This window comes from Stegostoma tigrinum, chromosome 11 (assembly GCF_030684315.1).
Source record: "Stegostoma tigrinum isolate sSteTig4 chromosome 11, sSteTig4.hap1, whole genome shotgun sequence".
Lineage (NCBI taxonomy): Eukaryota > Metazoa > Chordata > Chondrichthyes > Orectolobiformes > Stegostomatidae > Stegostoma > Stegostoma tigrinum.
This window is the reverse complement of record NC_081364.1, coordinates 55,206,405-55,230,240: the sequence shown is the minus strand read 5'-3', so window position 1 is coordinate 55,230,240 and position 23,836 is coordinate 55,206,405. Positions and strand designations below refer to the sequence as shown.

Below are 23,836 nucleotides of genomic sequence, written 5' to 3'. Positions count from 1 at the left end.
GTTCTTTTAACAAGTCATTTTGCTTGCCGGAATTTATGCTGAATAACAATTATAGCAGTTACAATTTAAATCCTAAACTGCAAGCAGAATTATGTCCCTATTTAGAAACAGTTGTTGTGTTTGGTACCTATAATGCTCAACCTTTGTGAGGTGTCATGTCACAGCTGCAGAAAATGAGAGTTCCAGGATATCACTGCTATTCACAGCAAGCAGATCTGTACTAATTGTCTGCGCCTCTATCAACTTTGGCTGAGAGCTCGTGAGCTGGAGGGTAAACTACAGACTCCAGCGTATTGAGTAGGGATGAGATACCTGGACACTTTATTTCACGAGATGATCACATCAGCATTTGTAGTTGCCCTACAGCTCTGAGGTTCTTTCAGCTTGTCTAAACATGATTGAGCACTGCAGGCTGGATGAGCTAAGTGTCTATGGCTCTGTTCTATTGTACAGGAAGTCATTCAAGTGAGGGAAGCAAAACGTAATGTAGGGTAGCAGACTACAGTTCTGTGATAAGAATTGATAGCGTTCTTTGCAGCAAAAGTGCTATTTCTAGAAAGGTGTGTTATTATCTGGTGCCAGGGTTTGAGACATCAGTTCAGAGCTGGACAGGAACCTAGAGTGAGAGAAAGACAATCCAGGCATTGTAGTCCATGGAGAGATCACTAACAGGCAGTCTGCAAATTCAGTAATAAGCGTCAATCAAGAAGCAGCTCAAAAGGTCATAATCTCTGGCATAAGTACGGGGAACTGACATTAATACTGGGGAAAGTGAATCTGTAGTACTGGGACTGAAGTATGCTGCATTTATAACCTGTAAAATTCTCTATTAATGTCTACTAACAAGAATGATCAAAAATTTCAATGTTATGGGTTGAACAGAAATAAATAATAGAAAAGGAAAACATCACAAAATGGAAAAATATTGAAAAAACAGCTTGCATCGATGAATGGGATACAGACAGTCTTCACTGCCATTCCACCATCCATTGCAAAAATGTCCAACTGGGAGAGTGAAAGACAACCACTGCCCGAAATTCTCATTTAGTATTCTTCTGTGGTCATCAATTCCAAAATTATTTCATATACGTGACCAAGTCATGACTTATCTATATCGTGGGTTTAATAAAAGTCTAAGCTACACACTGAACGATTCCAAAATCCCTTTCAAAAACAAAAGGGTATGGAAGGTAAAATACAATGTTCATGTCTGGATTCTCTACTAATTTGTGAAATCTATCATATTTGGTTTGGCCGCTTTCGGAGTATTGTGAACAATTCTGGTCTCCTTCTAAGGGAAGAATATCCTGAAACTGAAAGGGTTCAGAAAAGGTTTACGAAGATATTGCCGGGATGGAAGATCCAAGTTATAGGGAGAGGCTGGATAAGCTTAGGCTATTTTGCCTGGAGTGTCAGAGGCTGAGGGGTGACTTTATAGAGGTTTACAAAATCATGAAGGACTTGGATAAGGTAAATTGGGTAAGGTCTCTTGCCCAGAGAAGGGGAGTCCAAAGCTAGAGGGAATAGGTTGAAGGTGAGGGGAAAGTATTAAAAGTGACCTAAGGAACAACTTTTTCACCTAGAGGATGGTATGTGTAAGGAATGAGTTGCCAGAGGAAGAGGTGAAGGCTGGTATGATAACAATATTTAAAAGGCATCTGGATGGATATATGAATAGGACGGGTATAAGGGGATATAGGCAAAATGCTAGCAAATGGGATTAGATTTATATAGGATATCTGGTCAGCATGTATGGGTTGGACTGAAGGGTCTGTTTCCATGTTGTACATCTCTGACTCTGTAGGGGTGACCTATATCTGGCCATGTAAGGTGATTTGTGCCTGACCACAATAAGCAGCCCATGCCAGCTTACAAGATGACAAACAGAAGCTAAGCAAAAGTAAGCAGCCTGCTCACACACAGTGGCACCTTTGAACAGAACTGCTAGTGCTCGGTTCGTTTTCGGAGACCCTCACGGACTTGATGCAATAACAAGACACTGACCTGTTTAGAAAAACACAAATCCTTTCATTACCAAGCAAGTACAAGCTGTAGAGAATCACTGTACCTAACCCAGCACAGAGTGCAGAGTCTCGCAAGTAATTCTCCCCGTGCAGCGGACAGTCCCCGCTTTTTATACTTTACAAAACATAGAACATTACAGCACAGTACAGGCCCTTTGGCCCTCGATGTTGTGCCGACCTGTCATACTGATCTGAAGCCCATCTAACCTACACTATTCCATGTACGTCCATATGCTGATCCAGTGACGACTTAAATGTTCCTAAAGTTGGCGAATCTACTACCGTTGCAGGCAAAGCGTTCCATTCCCTTACTACTCTCTGAGTAAAGAAACCACCTCTGACATCTGTCCTATATCTTTCACCCCTCAATTTAAAGCTATGCCCCCTCGTGCTCACCGTCACCACCCTAGGTAAAAGGCTCTCCCTATCCAACCCTCTGATTATTTTGTGTGTCTCAATTAAGTCACCTCTCAACATTCTTCTCTCTAACGAAAACAGCCTCAAGTCCCTCAGACTTTCCTTGTAAGACCTTCCCTCCATACCAGGCAACATCCTAGTAAATCTCCTCTGCAACCTTTCCAAAGCTTCCACATCCTTCTTATAATGCGGTGACCGGAACTGTACGCAATAATCCAAGTGCGGCCCGCACCAGAGTTTCGTACAGTTGCAGCATAACCTCTTGGTTCCGGAACTCGATCCCTCTATTAATAAAAGCTAAAACACTGTGTATGCCTTCTTAACAGCCCTGTCAACCTGGGTGGCAACTTTCAAGAATCTGTGCAAAACAAAATCTCACCAACACCAAAACGATGTAACCTTGGATGGAACAAAGAAACCTTCACACGCCTCGTAAACAATAAATATGATACATAAAATGATTTCACAATTTACAATGACATGATACATAAAACAATTACTACAACAGACAAAGACAGGATACTAAACAATTATTACATCAAGAACATAAAAGACCAGGATATAGCATCGATTGCTAGTGAAGTGGCTGCTAATGGCAGGAGGCGATTTCAAGTTGTTATCGGGACAGATTGTGATTTCAAGTTGCCAGTGTGTCTGGCTAGAACAAAGTCAGTGCCCTGGCCCCGCTGTCAGCGGCAGAAGTCACGTGCTTTAGACGTCCCACACCTTTACAAATGTTCCCCACCTAACCCTATTTGAAACAGTTTAATTCTAATTTTATTCAGTCAGGAAGCTTAAGACAGTGTCTGCATACCGATGTGTGGGAAGATAAGGAGTTACAAAAGTTTTATACTGAATTCCTAGCTGGGCAGGAAGCTTCAGGGCAGTGCCTGCATACCTATGTGTAGGTAAATAAAAGACTTTAATTTATAGAAGTACAGAAATCAATGGGATGTTATCACATTAACATCTCACTAGAAAGTCGGTAAAAGAATGTTGTATGTTCCCATCCAAGATAGATCTGACAAAAGGATGCCTTAGACCAGGTAAATGACCAATTCTAGCCTTATTAATGAAAGGATGATTGTCCCAGAAAATGAATAACAACAGGTGCTAGATTAAATCCCTAAACAGCTACAGTTATTTCCTAGCAAGTAGTTGCTTCTTTGAAGCTACCTGCAGTATTAAATAGTTTCTAGTTAAAACTGCTTTAATCATACAAGTTGGTTTCAATACATAGCCAGAATATAATACAAACATAAATAAAAAAAATTAAGCCTAGATGTGAAGGTTAACTAGCCTTAGGAGATGCCTTTTCTTGCCCTGAAGATAGATTGCTCACAACCCATAAATTTCAAAATGCTAACAGAAGTGGTTGCACAATGTTACACTTTATAATTAACTTTAAATACAGAAATTAAACTTATAGCAATTAGTTAAAACTAAGTGACTTATTATTTTAACATTACATAACTGGGACAGTGGGAAATATTAGAGGAATGGCTAGATTTGATAAAATAAAACATATGCAGTGCAATGAAGAATGGAATTCACACTGCTCTTAGAGATTAGAAGCCTAAAACACACCCACAGGAGTGTAGCCAGCAATCTTTTGGAATGTGAATGAATAGGATGTATAGAAAAATCCCAAAACCTAGCAATTACAAATGCCCTAAGAGCATAGGAACCCGGGGCTGTTCATAGGAATGCCCACCATTAATTAGGTGAGCCATGGGATTGAGTGCATGGATTAAGAGGGAAGGACAGTGACCACGTGGTACTTGATCATTGTAACAAAAAGTGTATAAAATGTATATTTTCACTATAAAAATCAGAATGTGTCACTGATCTCCCTTCCAATTCGGGGAAGATTCTTTGGCTCTCTCCCTGCATCAACCGATTTCTGCTTGAATAAACATGTTCCACTCACCTGAATCCTTATACTGTGGGAGGGGGGCTACGGATTCTATGACTCTATATTTCTTTAACCTTAGCCTATAATTCAGCTCAGTCTGTCACAAGAAAGCAGTTCAGCATTTCAAATTACATATGTTTGTGGCAAATGACATATCTGAACAATAGAATAACTACAGGTAAAGCTTGCAAACCATTACTTACTTAGTTAATAAAAGCAAAAGACCAACTGATGCTGGAAATCTGAAACAAGCACAGAGAATGCTGGGCGGGAGGGTGGGGGGCAAAATCTGCAGAGCTGCCAGTATCTGTGCAGACAGAAACAAAGTTCACGTTTCAAGTTTGGTATGACTCTTCTTCAAAACTCATTTACTTAGTGTTACTCTCAGTCACCATCATAACCACTAAAACTTACACAAACAGCATAATAGCTTCGGAAGGACATCATTCAGACTGCTCTGAATCAATCATCCTGAAATACACTGGGCAAAACAAAATCTCACCAACACCAAAACGATGTAACCTTGGATGTAACAAAGAAACCTTCACACGCCTCGTAAACAATAAACAGGTGTCTAACTTAAAAGAATGCCTTTAAACCTCATGCAAGCATCGTGTGGTCAGTTTACTTCATTATTTCCAGGGATGTGAAAACTTTGAACGGTACCTAAGTCCAACAGTCAACAAAAATGATGTAAACTGGGACAGAAACTGTACAATTAGTCGCACTAAGGAACGTTTTCCTGTGGTTATCAGGAGCGCGTGTGAACTCTGATATTGTTTCGATTGCGAACACTCACTCTCTGAACTCTTTGAAGAGGAATAACCGGTCAGACAACGAACTACTTCAATACAGTTCGTGCCCCCTTCCCCCAAATACTCACTGCGCCTGCGCCAACCGCCTCGTGATATCACATGCACGCGGTGGCTGGGCGGGGCTAACGTTCAGACGTTCCCACTGGACAAGCAGAGGGGTGCACCAGTCAGCCAACCACAACATTTCGACAACTGTCGACCGACAATAGCACGCACCTACACTTAAAACATTACATTGAATGAATGTTTCGGTGATTGTGGTTTCAGCAAGAAAGATATTGTTGAGTTATTGCTTACTGAATGCAGTCAATATTTCTGGTCCTCCCTCCATGTCTGCGTGCTGTTGATATTTTCTTGCCCTTCCCTGGCTGAGGGAGTGGGTTAGAGGGTGGGCTGCTCAGTAGCCATAGAAACCATGGCCTCAGAGGTAAGAGAGATATGGAGTTTTCTATCTGCTCCGTCCTTGTTGACCTGCGGCGCCTCTTATTTGATTTGTGGGGGTAGGGGGTGTAGCTGGAGCATCGGGGACACACGGATCAACTCCAAAACCTGCTACGAAAATTCCAGCCTTTTTGCGGCCCAGTCTGTCACAGGGCAGCCTGCCATTCAATCCTCGGGGAAGAGGAAAGCAGGAATCCGGGGATCAAGACCAGCTCCTGAACACAGGCGGTATTTGACCCCGAATCGTCCTGCCCAGTGGTTATCCCCTCCCTCAGCCGCCCCTGCAGATTTAGTCCCTTGCCGTCTGTGATGCCTGTGTTGGCAGTTTACGCTGCATGACTTTGCCAGACTGGGTATGTAACAAGTGCTGGGACGTCTTGACGTTGTGAAAGAAAGGTGTCTATATTTTGTTAAATCCGTTTTCCTTTGTCTGATTCTGCATATAGTCATACAGCACGGAAACAGACCCTTCAGTCCACGCCGAACATAATTCCAAAGTAAACTATCCCACCAATCTGCTCTTGGCCCATATCCCTCCAAATCTTTCCTATTCATGTACTTTTCTAAGTATCTTTTAAACGTTATGACTGTGCCCGCATCCCACTTCCATAGCAAGTTTAACCAGTCTTTATTTTTAAAGGAGCCTCTCGTGTCTTTTTTTAAAATGTCCTATTATCTTAAAAAAATGCCTTCTAGTCTAGAAATCCCCCATCCTAGGGAAAACACGTCCCTATCCCTATCTAAGATAATAAAACGTGAGGCTGGATGAACACAGCAGGCCAAGCAGCATCTCAGGAGCACAAAAGCTGACGTTCTGGGCCTAGACCCTTCATCAGAGAGGGGGAATGGGGAGAGGGAACTGGAATAAATAGGGAGACAGGGGGAGGCGGACCCAAGATGGAGAGTAAGGAAGATAGGTGGAGAGAGTATAGGTAGGGAGGGGATAGGTCAGTCCAGGGAAGACGGACAGGTCAAGGAGGTGGGATGAGGTTAGTAGGTAGCTGGGGGTGCGGCTTGGGGTGGGAGGAAGGGATGGGTGAGAGGAAGAACCGGTTAGGGAGGCAGAGACAGGTTGGACTGGTTTTGGGATGCAGTGGGTGGGGGGGAAGAGCTGTGCTGGTTGTGTGGTGCAGTGGGGGGAGGGGACGAACTGGGCTGGTTTAGGGATGCAGTAGGGGAAGGGGAGATTTTGAAACTGGTGAAGTCCACATTGATACCATATGGCTGCAGGGTTCCCAGGCAGAATATGAGTTGCTGTTCCTGCAACCTTCGGGTGGCATCATTGTGGCAGTGCAGGAGGCCCATGATGGACATGTCATCTAGAGAATGGGAGGGGGAGTGGAAATGGTTTGTCCCATTCTCTAGATGACATGTCCATCATGGGCCTCCTGCACTGCCACAATGATGCCACCCGAAGGTTGCAGGAACAGCAACTCATATTCTGCCTGGGAACCCTGCAGCCATATGGTATCAATGTGGACTTCACCAGTTTCAAAATCTCCCCTTCCCCGACTGCATCCCTAAACCAGCCTAGTTCGTCCCCTCCCCCGACTGCACCACACAACCAGCACAGCTCTTCCCCCCCCCCACCCACTGCATCCCAAAACCAGTCCAACCTGTCTCTGCCTCCCTAACCGGTTCTTCCTCTCACCCATCCCTTCCTCCCACCCCAAGCCGCACCCCCAGCTACCTACTAACCTCATCCCACCTCCTTGACCTGTCCGTCTTCCCTGGACTGACCTATCCCCTCCCTACCTCCCCACCTATACTCTCTCCACCTATCTTCTTTACTCTCCATCTTGGGTCCGCCTCCCCCTCTCTCCCTATTTATTCCAGTTCTCTCTCCCCATTCCCCCTCTCTGATGAAGGGTCTAGGCCGGAAACGTCAGCTTTTGTGCTCCTGAGATGCTGCTTGGCCTGCTGTGTTCATCCAGCCTCACATTTTATTATCTTGGAATTCTCCAGCATCTGCAGTTCCCATTATCTCTGATACCCTAGCCCTATCTAAAACCCTCGTGATTTTATAAACCTGTATAAAGTCATCCCTGAACCTCTTATGGTCCAGTGAAAACAATCCCAGTCTATCCAGTCTCTCCTGGTAACTCATACCTTTCCAGGCAACATCCTGGTAAATCTCTTCGGAACCCTTCCCAGCTTAATCATATTCTTCCTTTCACAGGACTTCATGGTACATTCAATCGAACTGTAAAACTCAGGTTGGCAGGACAGTGTTAAATAGTTATATTTGGTTTGAATGAAAATGGAGAAACTCAGCAAGTCTGGGAGCATATCTGTGGGAAAACAAAAGAGTTTCTACTATCCACAGTTTGGATTTGGTTTGGATTCTGAAAAGCTTTTGCAATACTTGCTTGGGTTAGAATAAGCAAAATGGCATTTGGCAGTTATTCTTTGGTGTGGTACAGTTTTGGTGGCTAAAGTTGGCCAAACTTCTTCTTTTTACCTTCTTCGTTGTTGTTCACATCTGTCATTTAACCGCTGCTCATTTTCAGGTAAAGATTTTAAACATTGATTTTGTTTTATTGTCTGTGCCTGAAGCTGGATGCTCCACACCTCCCCCATTAATTTGGTTCATTTTCTTCCTGACAAAGATTTCCCAACCCAAAACAGGACTTGTATGATCTGATGAAGATTTCTAGTATTTTCTGACTTTTAGACAATGTCGGGAAGATAGTGAAACCTCGGATGAGAAATTTGTGCTGATTTGAGAATTGACATAGAACATTACAGCGCAATACAGGCCCTTTGGCCCCCGATGTTGCGCTGACCTGTGAAACCAATCTGAAGCCCATTTAACCTACACTATTCCACAATCATCCATGTGTTTACCCAATGACCATTTAAATGCCCTTAAAGTTGGCGAGTCTACAACTGTCTGAGTAAAGAACTTACCTCTGACGTCTGTCCAATATCTATCACTCCTCAGTTTCAAGCTATGTCTCCTCGTGCTAGCCAGCACCATCTGAGGAAAAGGGCTCTTACTGTCCACCCTATCTAATCCTCTGATCATCTTGTATATCTCTATTAAGTCACCTCTTAACCTTCTTCTCTCAAACGAAAACAGTGTCAAGTCCTTTAGCCTTTCCTCATAAGACCTTCCCCCCCCCCCCCCCCCCCATACCAGGCAACATCCTGGTAAATCTCCTCTGCACCCTCTTCAATGCTTCCACATTCTTCCTATCGTGCGGCGACCAGAACTGTACGTGATACTCCAAGTGCGGCTGCACCAAAGTTTTGTACAGCTGCAACATGACCTCATGGCTCCGAAACTCAATCCCTCTACCAATAAAATCTAACACACAATACGCCTTCTTAACAACCCTATCAACCTGGGTTGCAACTCTCAGGGATCAATAGACATGGACACGGAGATCTCTCTGCTCATCCACACTACCAAGAATCATACCATTAGCCCAGTACTCTCTATTCCTGTTACTCCTTCTAAAGTGAATCACCTCACATTTTTCCACATTAAAATCCATTTGCCACCTCTCAGCCCAACTCTGCAGCTTATCTATGTCCCTCTGTAACCTGCAACATCCATCTGCACTATCCACAACTCCGCTGACTTTAGTGTCATCCGCAAATTTACTAACCCATCCTTCTATGCCCTCATCCAGGTCATTTATAAAAATAACAAACAGCAGTGGCTCCAAAACAGATCCTTGGATACACCACTAGTGACTGAACTCCAGGATGAACATTTCCCATCAACCACCACCCTCTCTCTTCTTACAGCCAGCCAATTTCTGATCCAAACTGCTAAATCCCCTCAATCCCATGCCTCTGTATTTTCTGTAATAGCCCACTGTGGGGAACCTTATCAAACGCTTTACTGAAATCTATGTACACCACATCAACCGCTTTTCTCTCATCCACCTGTTTGGTCACCTTCTCAAAGAACTCAATAAGGTTTGTGAGGCACGACCTACCCTTCACAGAACTGTGTTGACTATCCCTAATCAAATTATTTCTTTCTAGATGATTATAAATCCTATCTCTTATAACTCTCTCCAACACTTTACCCACAACCAAAGTAAGGCTCACTGGTCTATAATTACCAGTGTTGTCCCTACTCCCCTCTTGAACAAGGGGACAACATTTGCTATCCTCCAGTCTTCTGGCACTATTCCTGTAGACAATAACAACATAACAATCAAAACCAAAGGCTCTGCAGTCTCCTTCCTAGCTTCCCAAAGAATCCTACGATAAATCCCATCCAACCCAGGGGACTTACCTATTTTCACCCTTTCCAGAATTGCTAACACCACCTCCATATGAACCTCAATCCCGTATAGTCTAATAGCCTGTATCTCAGTATTCTCCTTGACAATATTGTCTTTTTCCTGTGTGAGTACTGACGAAAAATATTTATTTAGCACCTCCCCTATCTCTTCAGACTCCACACACAACTTCCCACTACTGTCCTTGACTGGCCCAAATCTTACTCTAGTCATTCTTTTATTCCTGACATACCTATAGAAAGCTTTAGGGTTTTCCTTGATCCTACCTGCCAAAGACTTCTCATGTCCGGACCATGATCTTCTGAGCTCTCTCTTTAGGTCTTTCCTGCCTAACTTGTAACTCTCAAGCGCCCTAACTGAGCCTTCACACCTCATCTTTACATAAGCCTCCTTCTTCCTCTTGACAGGAGATTCAATTTCCTTAATAAAACACTGTTCAAGTGTTCCACCATTTCCTCCCTGCCTGACAGGTACATACTCATCAAGTACACACCATAGCTGTTCTTTGAACAAACTCCACAATTCAACTGTGCCCAGCCCCTGCAGTTTTCTTCCCCATCCTATGCATCCTAAATCTTGCCTAATCGCCTCATAATTGCCTTTCCCCCAGGTATAACTCTTGCCCTGCAGTATATACCTATCCCTTTCCATCGCTAAAGTGAACGTAATCGAATTGTGGGCACTTTCACCAAAGTGCTCATCTACCTCCAAATCTAATACCTGGCCTGTTCATTACCCAGTACCAAAACCAATGTGGCCTCGCCTCGTGTTGGCCTATCTACATACTGTGTCAGGAAATCCGCCTGCACACATTGGACAAAAACTGACCCATCTAAAGTACTCGAAACTAGAGTGTTCCCAGTCAATATTTGGAAAGATAACGTTCCCCATAACAACTACCCTGCCAAATCCTGCCTTCACAAATCTAACTATTTTTGGGCAAGTAGCTGGAACAGTAGACATGGAAGTGTGAAATGTATGGCGTTTATATGGACATCCAGTTGCATTTTGTAAGTTACAGACAAAGAATTCTGAACTAACATTAAAATTCAGGAACCTGAATTACTTATTGACTTTGTTGAAAGACTTGCTGTGCAATCAAAACAATAGAAATAATGGGTATGCAATCAAAAGGGATGGAATTAGTATCTTTCAAGGACCTATGCTGGAGCTTTTTGTCTTTGCTACTTATTAATGACATTGACAGCCCAATAGATGACTGTTGCATAAATTCTGCCCCTCCATGCTTCATGTCAGTTCTGATGAAGAGCACATCTGCTAATATGGTGTACTGCATCCGCTGTTTCTGTTGTGGCCCCCTCTACATGGGGGATTCCAAGCAAAAGGCTTGGGGACCGCTTTGCAGAACACCTATGCTCGGTTCGCACTAAACAACTGCATCTCCTAGTCACGAACCACTTCTACTCCCCCTCTCAATCCGCAGCCGACATGTCCATCCTGGGCCTCCTGCAGTGCCACAGTGATGCTACCCGAAGGTTGCAGGAACAACAACTCATATTCCGCTTGGGAACCCTGCAGCAAAATTCCCCTACATACCCCAAAACCAGCCCAGCTCATCCCCACCTCCCTAACCTATCCTTCTTCTTACCTATCCCCTCCTCCCACCTCAAGTTCACAAGCTTCAAAATCTCCCCTCCCATTACTGCATCCCAAAACCAGCCCAGCTCTTCCCTGCCTCCTTAACCTGTCCTTTCTCCCATCCATATCCCCTCTTCCCACTACAAATCTCTTCCCCATCTCCTACCTATTAACCTCATCCCGCCCCTTGACCTGTTTGCCCTCCCTGGAATGACCTATTTCCTCCCTACCTACCCATCTACACTCACCTTTACTGGCTCCATGCCCGCCTCTTTGAGTGGTCTATCTCCTCTCCACCCATCCTCTCCTCTATCCATCTTCTATCCGCCTCCCTCTCTCTCCCTATTTATTTCAGAACCGCCTTCCCCTCCCCCATTTCTGAAGAAGGGTCTAGGCCCGAAACGTCAGCCTTCCTGCTCCTCTGATGCTGCTTGGCCTGCTGTGTTCATCCAGCGCCACATCTTGTTATAATGTTAATATGTTGCACAAACATGAATTAAGAGCATGAATCAACCAGTTCAGCCTGCGCTGGCATTTGAAACAATTATGGTTGACTTGATTATTCCACATTCCTGCATGTCCCTGAAAGCTTTTCACATCCTTCTCAAGAATCTATCTCGTCTGTCTTGAAAATATTTGAACACTCTGCTTTCATCATCTTTTGAGGAAGTGAGCTCAAAAGATTCATTGTCCTTTTGAGGTGAAAAAAGTTCCTCATCTTTTTCTTAAATGGATGACGTCTTATTCTGAAACAGTGACTCCTTGTTCTAGATTCTCCCACAAGAAGGAACATTCTTTCTATATGTACTTCAAGATGTTTTAGTCAACTAGCACTTTACTCTTCTAAAACTCCAGTGGGTACAAGCCTCACTGTCCAACCTATACTCCTAAGACAAACTGCCCATTCCAAGTAGTATTCTAGTAAGCACCCTCTGAGTTGCTTCGATGTGTTTGCATTCTTCGTCAAATCAGGAGACCAACGCAATATTCCAGGTGTGTTTTCGTTAATGCTTTGAATAAATAAGGCTTGATTTCCTTACTTTGTATTCAATTCCACTTTCAATACATGATAAAAACCAAAAAAACTGTGGATGCTGCACATCAGGAACAAATATAAAGTTGCTGGAATAGCTCAGCTGATCTAGCAGCATCTGTAAAGGAGAAAACAGTGTTAACGTTTCGGGTCGGGTGACCCTTCCTCAGATGCTGCCAGACCTGCTGAGCTTTTCCAGCAACTTTGTTTCTGTTCAATAAATGATATTTTATTAGCCTTCCTACTTACTTGATGTGCTCTGTACTAATACTAACCTTTCACAATTCATTCACATGGGCTCCAAGATCCCTCTGCATCTCAGAACTCTACAACCAGTCCCGATTTGGATTATGTGCTTTTCTATTTTCTTGTGTGTCAAAATGGATTATTAAACATTTGCCTACATGATAGTTTACTTCCAGATATTTACCAACTCGCTCAACATATCCATATCCCTTTGCACCTTCCTCATGACCCCTTCACAATTTTCCTCCTTGCCTATCTGTCATCAGCAAATTTAGCAACCATACCTTTGGTCCTGTCATCCAAGTCATTCATATAAATTGTAAAATAATGAGGCTCCAGCACTGACCCCTGTGGCACATTATTCTTTGCAATCTTGCCAACCAGAAAAAGATTAATTTAGCAAATTTAATACAAATTCAGCTGAGTGGAAGGATATTGAGAATGGTGGTTGAGAAATATTTTGTGACTGGAACCCTGTGTCCAGTGGTGTTCCAAGGTGATAAATGTTGTGGCTCTTGCTAAATGTGGTATATATAAACAATTTAGACATGAATGTAGGACAATTGATCAGTAAGTTCGCAGATGCTAAGAAAATTGTTGGAGTGGTAAATAGTGTGCCTGAGATTACAACAGGATGTTGATGAGTTGGTCAGATGGGCTAATCAGTGCAAAATGGAATTCAGCCATGATAATGAAGTGATGCAAGCAGGACAAACAAGGCAAGCAAATACTTGATCAACAATTGGATCCTGGGATCAGAAAGGGACCTCAATGTGCAAGCTTTTGAAGCACTGCCCCTTCATCAGGTTAAGTGAAGAGAAGCACTTGGGCACAAAATTTATAATCAAAGGATCATACAAATGATGTGAGTGGAGTGTTGACAGGCTGAATAATAGACTCTGCAGTTGATCAATAGTGCCATATGATGTGAGTAAAGTGTCAACAACTGAATAGCAGGTGAGGGATGACCTGTAATTCAATTAATTGAGGCGAAGGGATGATTACAAAAAATTTAAAAATAAGGTGGTGCTGGAGACAAATATATGACTGGAATAACATGATAGGTATAAGAGTCGCATGCTGAGGGCCTAACCAAAGTAACAAGTAATCCAAAACTCTACAAATTAAGGTAGAGAGATCATAACAAGTTATCAATGTGATGGTGTCAAAACAGGAAGTAAGAAAGTTTTTACAGATACAGAACAGTGTGGTGGCGTCACATGTCATGTGGCACGAACCCTAGATCACAGTTAGAAGCCAACTTCACGGGTATGGAACTTGGCTATCAGTTTCTGCTTTGTCGATTTTTGCGTTTGTTGTGTAACTCGAAGGCTGCCTTGGGGGATGCTTACCTGAATGTTGGAGGCTGAATCTCCCTGGCCACTGAAGTGTTCCCAAACTGGGAGGGAACATTCCTGTCAGGAGATAGTCATGTATTGTCCATTCATCCGTTGTTGTAGCATCTGCCTGCTTCAGGGTATCCTTGCCTGTAGACCATGAGGTAGACAACATTGGCTGAGTCACATGAGTATCTGCTGATAGGTGCTGGGTGGTGTTCTCACGTGTGATGGTAGTATCAACGTTGATGATCTGACATTTCTTGCAGAGGTTGCCATGGCAGGGTTGTGTGGTGTTGTGGTGAACGTGTCCTGAAGTCTGAGTAGTTTGCTGCAAATGATGGTCTGTTCAAGGTTTGACGGTTGTTTTGAAGGTGAGAAGTGGAAGCAGAGGTGAAATCTTGATAAGATGCTCATTGTTGTCAATGATGTATTGAAGGCTGTGAAGAGCAAGGTGTAGTCTCTCCGCTGTCACTTAGTACTAGATGATGAAGGGTACTCTATCGGACGTATCCTGTGTCTGTCTTCTGAGGAGGTTGTTGCGGTTTTTCGCTTTGGCATATGGGAACTGGCGATTAATGAGTTGAGTGTCATATCCTGTTCTTATGAGAGCATCTTTCAGTATCTTTAGATGTCTGCCATGTTTCTCTTCATCTGAGCAGATCCTGTGTTTGCGCAGGGCTTTATCAGTAGGAGATGGCTTCTTTAACATGTTTCGGGTAGAAGCTAGAGAAGTGCATTATCATGAAGTTATCCAAGGGCTTGCGGGTTGAGGTGAGATATTGAGATGTCTGTCCTTTTTGGAGCTGCATGTGTCCACGAATGAGAGTGATTCTGAACAGTAGTTGATGGCAAGACTGATGGTGGGATGAAAATTAGTGATATCGTTATGTAGTCATTTCAATGGTTCCTCACCGTGAGTTCAAAGGAAAAAAAGTGTCATTGGGTTTTGTCTACAGCATTGGTTGGAGGTCCTGTGCAGCAAAGAAATCTTGCTCAAATGTATGCATGAAAATATTGGCATATTAGGGTACAACTTTGGTCCCCGTGGTTGTTCTGTGTGACTCGATAGAGAACTGGTTGTTGAAGATGAAGATGTTGTGGTGGAGAATGGATGAAGTGGATGAGGTGTAGGATGGCATCTGAAAATTGGCAGCTGTTGGTGAACAGTACTGAGGCTGTTGCAGCGATGCCATTATTTCCTTTGGACTCATGACAAGGAATCCCTGAAACAACGACATAATAATATCAACAAGTTTCATCCCACTATCATATTTACCATGGATGACTGTTCAGAATCAGTCTCATACAAGATTTCATAGACATGTGTCTATCAAGGACATGCACCTCAGTACCTTAGTCTACCGCAAGCCCGCGGATAACTTCATGATGCTGAACTTCTCTAGCTTCCATCCGTAAGGGAAGGCCTTTTTTTTTACAAGCCCTGTGAATACACAGAATCTGCTCAGATGAGGAGGATTGTGACAAGCAATTAATGATACTGAAAGACGCCTTCAAAAAAGCAATATAATGCCCATTTCATCGATCGCCAGTTCTGACATGTCACAGCAATAAACTGCACTGATTTCAGAAGACAGACACAGGAGATGACCAACAGAATACCTGTTGTTGTCCAGTACTTCCCTGGAATGGAGAAACTACGCCATGTTCTTCGCAGCCTTTGACATGTCATCAATTACGATGAACTTATTCTTACTCCTCCTTGTTTCGCCTTCAACAACCACCAAACCTTAAACAGATCATTGCTCACAGCAAACTACCCAGCCTTCAGGACAACATCAACCACAATACACACAACCTTGCCATGGCAACCTCTGCAAGACATGCACATCATAGACACGTGGGAGCACTACCTAGCAGATACGTGGTAAATACTCATGTGACTCGGCCAGTGTTGTCTACCTTCTACACAAGGATGCCCTGAAATGTGGTATATTGGCGAGTCCATGCAGCCGCTACAGCAGATAATGGACACCGCACAACAATCTCCAGACAGGCATGTTCCCTCCCAGTCTGGGAGCACTTCAGTGGCTAGGGACATTCAGCCTCCGACGTTCGGGTAATCATTCTCCAAGGCAGCCTTCGAGATACACAACAATGCAGAGTAGCCGAGCAGAAACTGATAGCCAAGTTCTGTACCCATGAAGACGGCCCCCAACCATGATCTTGGGTTCATGTCGCACTACATGTGTCACTACCACACTGTTCTGTACATGTAAAATCTTCCTTGCTGTCCTGCTTTGACACCATTTTGATAACTTTGTTATGATCTCTCTACCTGAAGTAGTCTGTAGTTTTGGATTATTTGTTACTTTGATTAGACCCTCAGCATGCGACTCTTGTACCTATCATGTTATTCCAGTCATTTAGATTGACTCCAGTACCACCATATTTTTAATATTTTATAATGATCTATCTGCCTCAATTAATTGAATTATAGGTCATCCCTTCACCTGCTATTCAATTGCTGACACTTTACTCACACCGTCTGACACTCTGATCACCTGCAGAGACCTATTATTCAGCCTGTTGACACTGCACTGACACCGGTTGTATGATCCTTTGATCTCTTTTTTGGATTATAAATTTTGGGCCCAAGTGCTTCTCTTCACTTAACCCGATGAAGGGGAAGCGCTTTAGTAGCTTGTGATTTTAAATAAATCTATTGGATTATAACCTGGTGTCGTGTGATTTCTAACCTTGTCCACCCCAGTCTAACACCGATACCTCCACATCTTGTACACAATGCTGGTTAGGCACAGCTAGAGTATTCTGTGCTGGATCTGCATTATAGGAGGAATGTGATAGCGTTGGAGCAGGTGCAGAGGAGGTTTATTGGCATGGTTAGTTTTATTTATAAAGATAGATTGGATAAATTGGTGTTGTCTTTGTTGGAGCCAAGTTGACTGGGGAAGGACATCATTTTGAGATGTATAAGATAATGAGGGACATAGAAAGTATGAAAACATTTCCCCTTGGTGGAGGGATCAGTGGACAGGAGGCATAGATTTGAGAGAAGCGGCAGAAGGTTTAGAGTTGAGATGAAAAATGTTTTCACCAGAGGAAGTTGGGAATCTGGAACTCAATGCCTATAAGGGAGATGGACACAGGAATCTTCATAACATTTAACAAATATTTAGAAGTATACTTGAAATGCCAAGGTTTACGATGCTATGGGCCAAATACTGGAAAATTTATTATGGTTAATCTACCTGTCCTGCACATGCCTGGATGCTGCATGGCTAGTCCACCAAAGTGAGAATGTGCAAACTCCACGACCCCAGACAGTCACCCAAGTGCTTTGAGTCAAAGTGTGACCGTGGAAGCCAGCAATATTAGCCAGCCGATACAGGGATAGATCCCATGACTTTGGTGTTATTAACAGCACGTTCTATCCTTTTGAGCTGACCAGCCACTAACATTACTACTTCAAACAACTTCAATAAATGTTTTCCTTTTCACAAATATAATTGACTATACTTGATTACCTTGAATTTTTCTAAGTGCCTTGCAATAATGTCTTTAACAGCCTCTGACATTTTCTCTGCAACAATATTTTAAATTGTGAAAAGCTGGAACAATGGAGCCATTGAACCACAAGTCTAATATGCTCCTATTGCAAAAACATAATGACCAGATACAAAAAAAATTAAAGGACTCGGAGACTGTTAGCTTTTATATCAAGTGGGCTCAAATGTAAAGGAGAGGTATTCCTATACATAATCCTGATCATTAAGTGGTTTCTTAGGATCAATAATGACTTGCTTCCATTCCAGTCTGGATTATGAGATGGCTGATTAAATCCAATGCATAACCTTTGGGTTCTCCCACATGCAGGGCAGGTGATATTTGGTAATGAAATGCTTTAACGTTTGTGTTTAGTCTCTCTGACATGATTTCCCTGTTTATTCCTTATGCAATCTGAGTGTAAACGTTACCTTCCTAAATGAACTTTTCTTATTTTGTTCAGTCATGATCTAGGGACTCTCGTGAGTCCCGGTGAGGTGGGGGTATTTGATCTCTTCAGATATGTTTTGAGGATATTTTCAAAGTATTTAAATTCAACTGGCCTCTTGGATATCTCCTGCTATGACTTCTGATCAGACTGGTTGCTTTGAGAGTCTGCTGTTAGGGATATGAAAGGAGGCCATACCTGGACTGCTCAGTGTATCTTAAAGATGTATTGATCCTGGAAAGAGTGTAAATAATATTTTAAAAGTTCGAAGGTTAAATTAAGAAGAGAGATTATATAAATTTAGGCTTGCATATTCTGGAATATAGAAAATTGAGAGGTGATTGGATTGAGGTTTTTAGAATTTTGAAAGGAATTGCTTGAGTAGATAAAGAAACCTTGTATGGAACAAGCTTTAAGCTGCTGGATGACCAGCTGCCATTTCTTTCAGGAGGCTTTGAGGATGACCTTGAAGCATTTCTACTGCCCTCCTGGTAAACAATTGACATGACAAAGCTAGGAATAGGGAGCTTGTTTTAGAAGACTTTTCTGATGTGGTCAATACCTGATGATGCTGATTGATGTTTACCAGTGCCTCAGTATCAAATATGTTGGCCTGCGACAGCACATTTACATTGGGGAACCTATCTTCTGAGTGGATTTGCAGGATTTTGTGGAGGCATTGCTGGTGATATCTCTCAAGGGATTTGAGGTTTCTGTTGTACATTTATAGACATGGACGATTTATGAGGGAGTGCTGTCCTGTAGACTATGAACATGGTGTCAGTTTTGAGGCCTTTGTGTTCAAAAGTGTTGTCTGTACAAACAGACAAATGAATGACCATTTTGGTGAACGTGTCATTCATGTCTTTCGTTGGGAATGTGTTGATAGGAGCAGCAAGGAACTTGCTGTTCTTCAAAACAATTGGATTATTTATGTTGACTTGAGCAAGTGCATTAGTTTTGGTTTAATTTCTCCAACAAAATAGCACAACTGACTGTAACACTCATTCAGCCCTGCACTAAGCGCAAACCTCTGTTAGCTGCTCAGTTCTTTAGCAGTGCTTATACTTTCTGACTATTAGTTTGGTAACCACTGAGCCATAGAGACATGTAGAGTAGATGAGAAGTTATGTCATTGTAATATAATACCTTGATTGGATGGGATATTCTTGTACTAAATCGTGCAATTCATTTGGCTGATGAATAAATGGTAGCTTATACTACAAATAAACCAAGCCCAATGTCATTTCACATTTAGTGATTGATTAACTTGAAAATTGTATTTGGTACCTGAATATATCATGTCACTTTTTCTTGTTGAAGGTGATCACCAATCCCAATGAAATTGCAGAGATTTACAAAGAGTTAAGCAAATTCCCATCTCTGTCGAAAGCCTGCATTGGACCAGAGGTCATTTCCCAGTATGGGGGCAAGCACTGCAACATCTATACAGGTAACTGAAGCCAAGAGGCTTAACATCTACATCTAAACAGATTGAATGGAATAACGCTGAGATAATAAAATGTGAGACTGGATGAACACAGCAGGCCAAGCAGCATCTCAGGAGCACAAAAGCTGACGTTTCGGGCCTAGACCCTTCATCAGAGAGGGGGATGGGGAGAGGGAGCTGGAATAAATAGGGAGAGACGGGGAGGCGGACCGAAGATGGAGAGTAAAGAAGATAGGTGGAGAGAGTATAGGTGGGGAGGTAGGGAGGGGATAGGTCAGTCCAGGGAAGACAGACAGGTCAAGGAGGTGGGATGAGGTTAGTAGGTAGCTGGGGGTGCGGCTTGGGGTGGGAGGAAGGGATGGGTGAGAGGAAGAACCGGTTAGGGAGGCAGAGACAGGTTGGACTGGTTTTGGGATGCAGTGGGTGGGGGGGGAAGAGCTGTGCTGGTTGTGTGGTGCAGTGGGGGGAGGGGACGAACTAGGCTGGTTTAGGGATGCAGTAGGGGAAGGGGAGGAGATTTTGAAACTGGTGAAGTCCACATTGATACCATATGGCTGCAGGGTTCCCAGGCGGAATATGAGTTGCTGTTCCTGCAACCTTCGGGTGGCATCATTGTGGCAGTGCAGGAGGCCCATGATGGACATGTCATCTAGAGAATGGGAGGGGGAGTGGAAATGGTTTGCGACTGGGAGGTGCAGTTGTTTGTTGCAAACTGAGCGGAGGTGTTGCAGGGGAACCGCAACCGCAGGAAATGCTACACTTGTCCCCACACCTCCTCCCTCACCCCTACCCCAGGCCCCAAGATGACATTCCACATTAAGCAGAGGTTCACCTGCACATCCGCCAATGTGGTATACTGCATCCACTGTACCCGGTGCGGCTTCCTCTACATTGGGGAAACCAAGCGGAGGCTTGGGGACCGCTTTGCAGAACACCTCCGCTCAGTTCGCAACAAACAACTGCACCTCCCAGTCGCAAACCATTTCCACTCCCCCTCCCATTCTCTAGATGACATGTCCATCATGGGCCTCCTGCACTGCCACAATGATGCCACCCGAAGGTTGCAGGAACAGCAACTCATATTCCGCCTGGGAACCCTGCAGCCATATGGTATCAATGTGGACTTCACCAGTTTCAAAATCTCCTCCCCTTCCCCTACTGCATCCCTAAACCAGCCTAGTTCGTCCCCTCCCCCCACTGCACCACACAACCAGCACAGCTCTTCCCCCCTCACCCACTGCATCCCAAAACCAGTCCAACCTGTCTCTGCCTCCCTAACCGGTTCTTCCTCTCACCCATCCCTTCCTCCCACCCCAAGCCGCACCCCCAGCTACCTACTAACCTCATCCCACCTCCTTGACCTGTCCGTCTTCCCTGGACTGACCTATCCCCTCCCCACCTCCCCACCTATACTCTCTCCACCTATCTTCTTTACTCTCCATCTTCGGTCCGCCTCCCCGTCTCTCCCTATTTATTCCAGCTTCCTCTCCCCATTCCCCTCTCTGATGAAGGGTCTAGGCCCGAAACGTCGGCTTTTGTGCTCCTGAGATGCTGCTTGGCCTGCTGTGTTCATCCAGCCTCACATTTTATTATCTTGGAATTCTCCAGCGTCTGCAGTTCCCATTATCTCGAATGGAATAACGCTGTCTGTTTTAGAGAGAAACGGTTTTGTAATTTTATACTCAACTAATATTACAAAAGCCTGAAATCTAAAATAAAATCAGAAAATGCTGGAGATACTCAAAAGATCTGGCAGCACCTGTGGACAGAAAAACAATATTAATATTTGGAATCCAATATGACTGTTCTTCAGAAATATTTTACCTTTGTAGTTGAGAATACATTATGGTCAGATCAGAATATAGTCAGCAACTTTAAGTTTTCATCGTGCTAACAGATATTCTTTATCAACATTATTTAGTACTCTACAACATTTGAAGGAGGAACTAGAGCATTCAGTATTTCAGATTATATTTACCCTATGCTCAGAAATAACAATTTTACTCATCTTTTACTGAATTCCTTTAAGCCATTTTACTTTATCTGTGTGTCTAATCAAGAGAGCACATTTGCAGTGAGGCTGTATCAGTAGAGTGCAAGATAACGAGTGATGCATTAAACACATTCTGTCTCATGGAGCCTGCCACCTTCCACTTCCAGCAAACATAATTATTTGCACTTAGAAAATAGCCTCCATGCAGATCAGCATCCAGAGTACTTGAAAGCAATGTAATTAAGCAAAAATTGTTGCCAAATCAAAGAGGGGCATAACAGGGCAAATTAACTGGTTAAAGCAGTGATCATTTCAAGGGAGAAACATTGGAGAGGTTTTAAAAAGGAATTTCAGAGCTAAGAGCCCAGATGATTGCAGAGATGGCTGCCAGTGGAGGAATGAAAGGACTCAATGCAGAGAAAGCCAGGTTTTTTCAGTTAGAGGATGAGACCATGGATGTAATAATCAACTTTAAAGTTAAAATTTTGGAGGAATGGGAGAGCCAGTTTCGTTCAGCAATTACTGAGCAGGACCAGTTAATATTTAGGCAGCAAATGGAATAAAGTAATGTTTTTGGATTTGGAGTGCAGGACGTTTGACAGGAGAGCATTGAAACAAAAGCCTGGAGATGGCATTGGCTATGTAAGGATTCAGTCATCAGAAGTGTTGAAGTGACAAAGGCAGGAAAACAGTGTCAGTGATGAGTTTTGAGAAAGGTAGTGGAATGATTGAGTGCCAGCATACATGTGGAATAAGAATGATATTATCAAGGGGGTAGTGGATTCCAGAAGCAATGAAATCAGATTACATGGAAAAAGATGTAATTATTGGAAATGCTCTGGGTACTATTTGATAAGACTGAACCAGGCAAGAACAATCCTATTTGGCTGGACAGGACAGGACAGGTGTTAAAGGAGGATGGTGTAGTGGACTATTCAAAGGCTGCAGCCAAGTTGAGCAGAACACAAAATAAAATGCATCCAAGTCCAAAAGATATTGTTCATGACGTAAATGACCATCTTATCTTTGAGACTGAAACAAGAACTTGATTAAGAGTCAGCAAATCATTCTTCAGTTTCCTCCCAGTTTCCAAGAATTATGATCGTGAACCTAGGTTCTTCTGTGCACGTCATTCTTCAGAGTTGTACCATTGAGTCCACATCGCTGTCCGTATCCCTTCAGTCAAAATGCATCAAATCACTATATTATATTCCATTCATCACTTGCCTGCCCATTCCGCTGGCCTACCTGCGTTATTGTTGATAGTACAGTTTGTTAGACCTCCAAATCTGGTTTGATTGGCAAATTTTGAAACATTCCTCTCTGCTTCAATATCCAAATCATTTATGTGCATCCAAAAAGGCAGCATGCCTAGCACTGACTAACACCATTATCTACTAACCTCCTGTCTGAAAATCAGCAATGACTACAACCTGTTGTTTTCAATGTTTAGCCAATTTGTTTAATCCAAGTTGACGTTGAGCTTCATGTTCCCTAAGGCTTAATTTTACTAATCAGTCTTTTGTCTGGTACTTTGTTAAACACTGTCTTAAAATCCAAATGGACAGTGTCCACTACATGCCCTTCTGTTATTTCAGCAAATAATTAAATAAACTTTAGTCAAACATGTAATCCAACATTCTGCCTTTTACAAATGAAGTAAAACAAAGAACTATGGATTCTGGCGATCTGAAGCAAACAAAAAAAAAATTGCTGGAGGAACTCAGCAGGTTTGGCAGCATCTGTGAAGGGAAAATCATGTTACCATGATTTATAAAAATGACTTGGATGCAGGCATAGGTGGATGGGTTGTAAGTTCGCAGATGACACTAAAGTTGGTGGAGTGGTGGATAGTGTGGGAGAATGTTGCAGGTTGCAGGGACACTTGGATAAACTGCAGAATTGGGCCGAAAGGTGGCAAATGGAGTTCAATGCAGATAAATGTGAGGTGATTCACTTTGGGAAGAATAATAGGAAGGCAGAATACTGGGTCAGTGGAAAGATTCTTGGTAGTGTGGATGTGCAGAGGGATCTTGGTGTCCATATACATAGATCCCTGAAAGTTGCCACCCAGGTTGACAGTGCTGTTAAGAAGGCTTACAGTGTGTTAGGTTTTATTGGTAGAGGGATTGAGTTCCGGAGCCATGATGTCATGCTGCAACTGTACAAAACGCTAGTGTGGCCTCACTTGGAATATTGCGTGCAGTTCTGGTCACCCCATTACATGTGGAAGCATTGGAAAAGGTGCAGAGGAGATTTATCAGGATGTTGCCTGGTCTGGAGTGAAGGCTGTATGAAGAAAGGCTGAGGGACTTGGGTCTGTTCTCA

General features: G+C 43.2%; 2 protein-coding genes across 2 annotated transcripts in view; one reads left to right on the top strand and one right to left on the bottom strand.

Moving 5' to 3' along the window:
* The window catches only part of LOC125460382 (acylamino-acid-releasing enzyme-like), a 66,482-nt gene extending 61,260 nt beyond the window's left edge, over nt 1-5,222 (bottom strand). The window contains exons 1-2 of the mRNA XM_059649968.1: nt 5,156-5,222; nt 4,560-4,663 (exon numbers count right to left, since the gene is read on the bottom strand). The gene's annotated coding sequence lies outside the window, so the exon portion shown is untranslated. The remainder of the gene's footprint in view (nt 1-4,559; nt 4,664-5,155) is intronic.
* A 280-nt stretch (nt 5,223-5,502) lies between these two features.
* The window catches only part of apeh (acylaminoacyl-peptide hydrolase), a 70,630-nt gene continuing 52,296 nt past the window's right edge, over nt 5,503-23,836 (top strand). The window contains exons 1-2 of the mRNA XM_048547280.2: nt 5,503-5,598; nt 19,389-19,518. Of these exons, the coding sequence (XP_048403237.1) occupies nt 5,587-5,598; nt 19,389-19,518 (142 nt within the window). The 5' untranslated portion in view covers nt 5,503-5,586. The remainder of the gene's footprint in view (nt 5,599-19,388; nt 19,519-23,836) is intronic.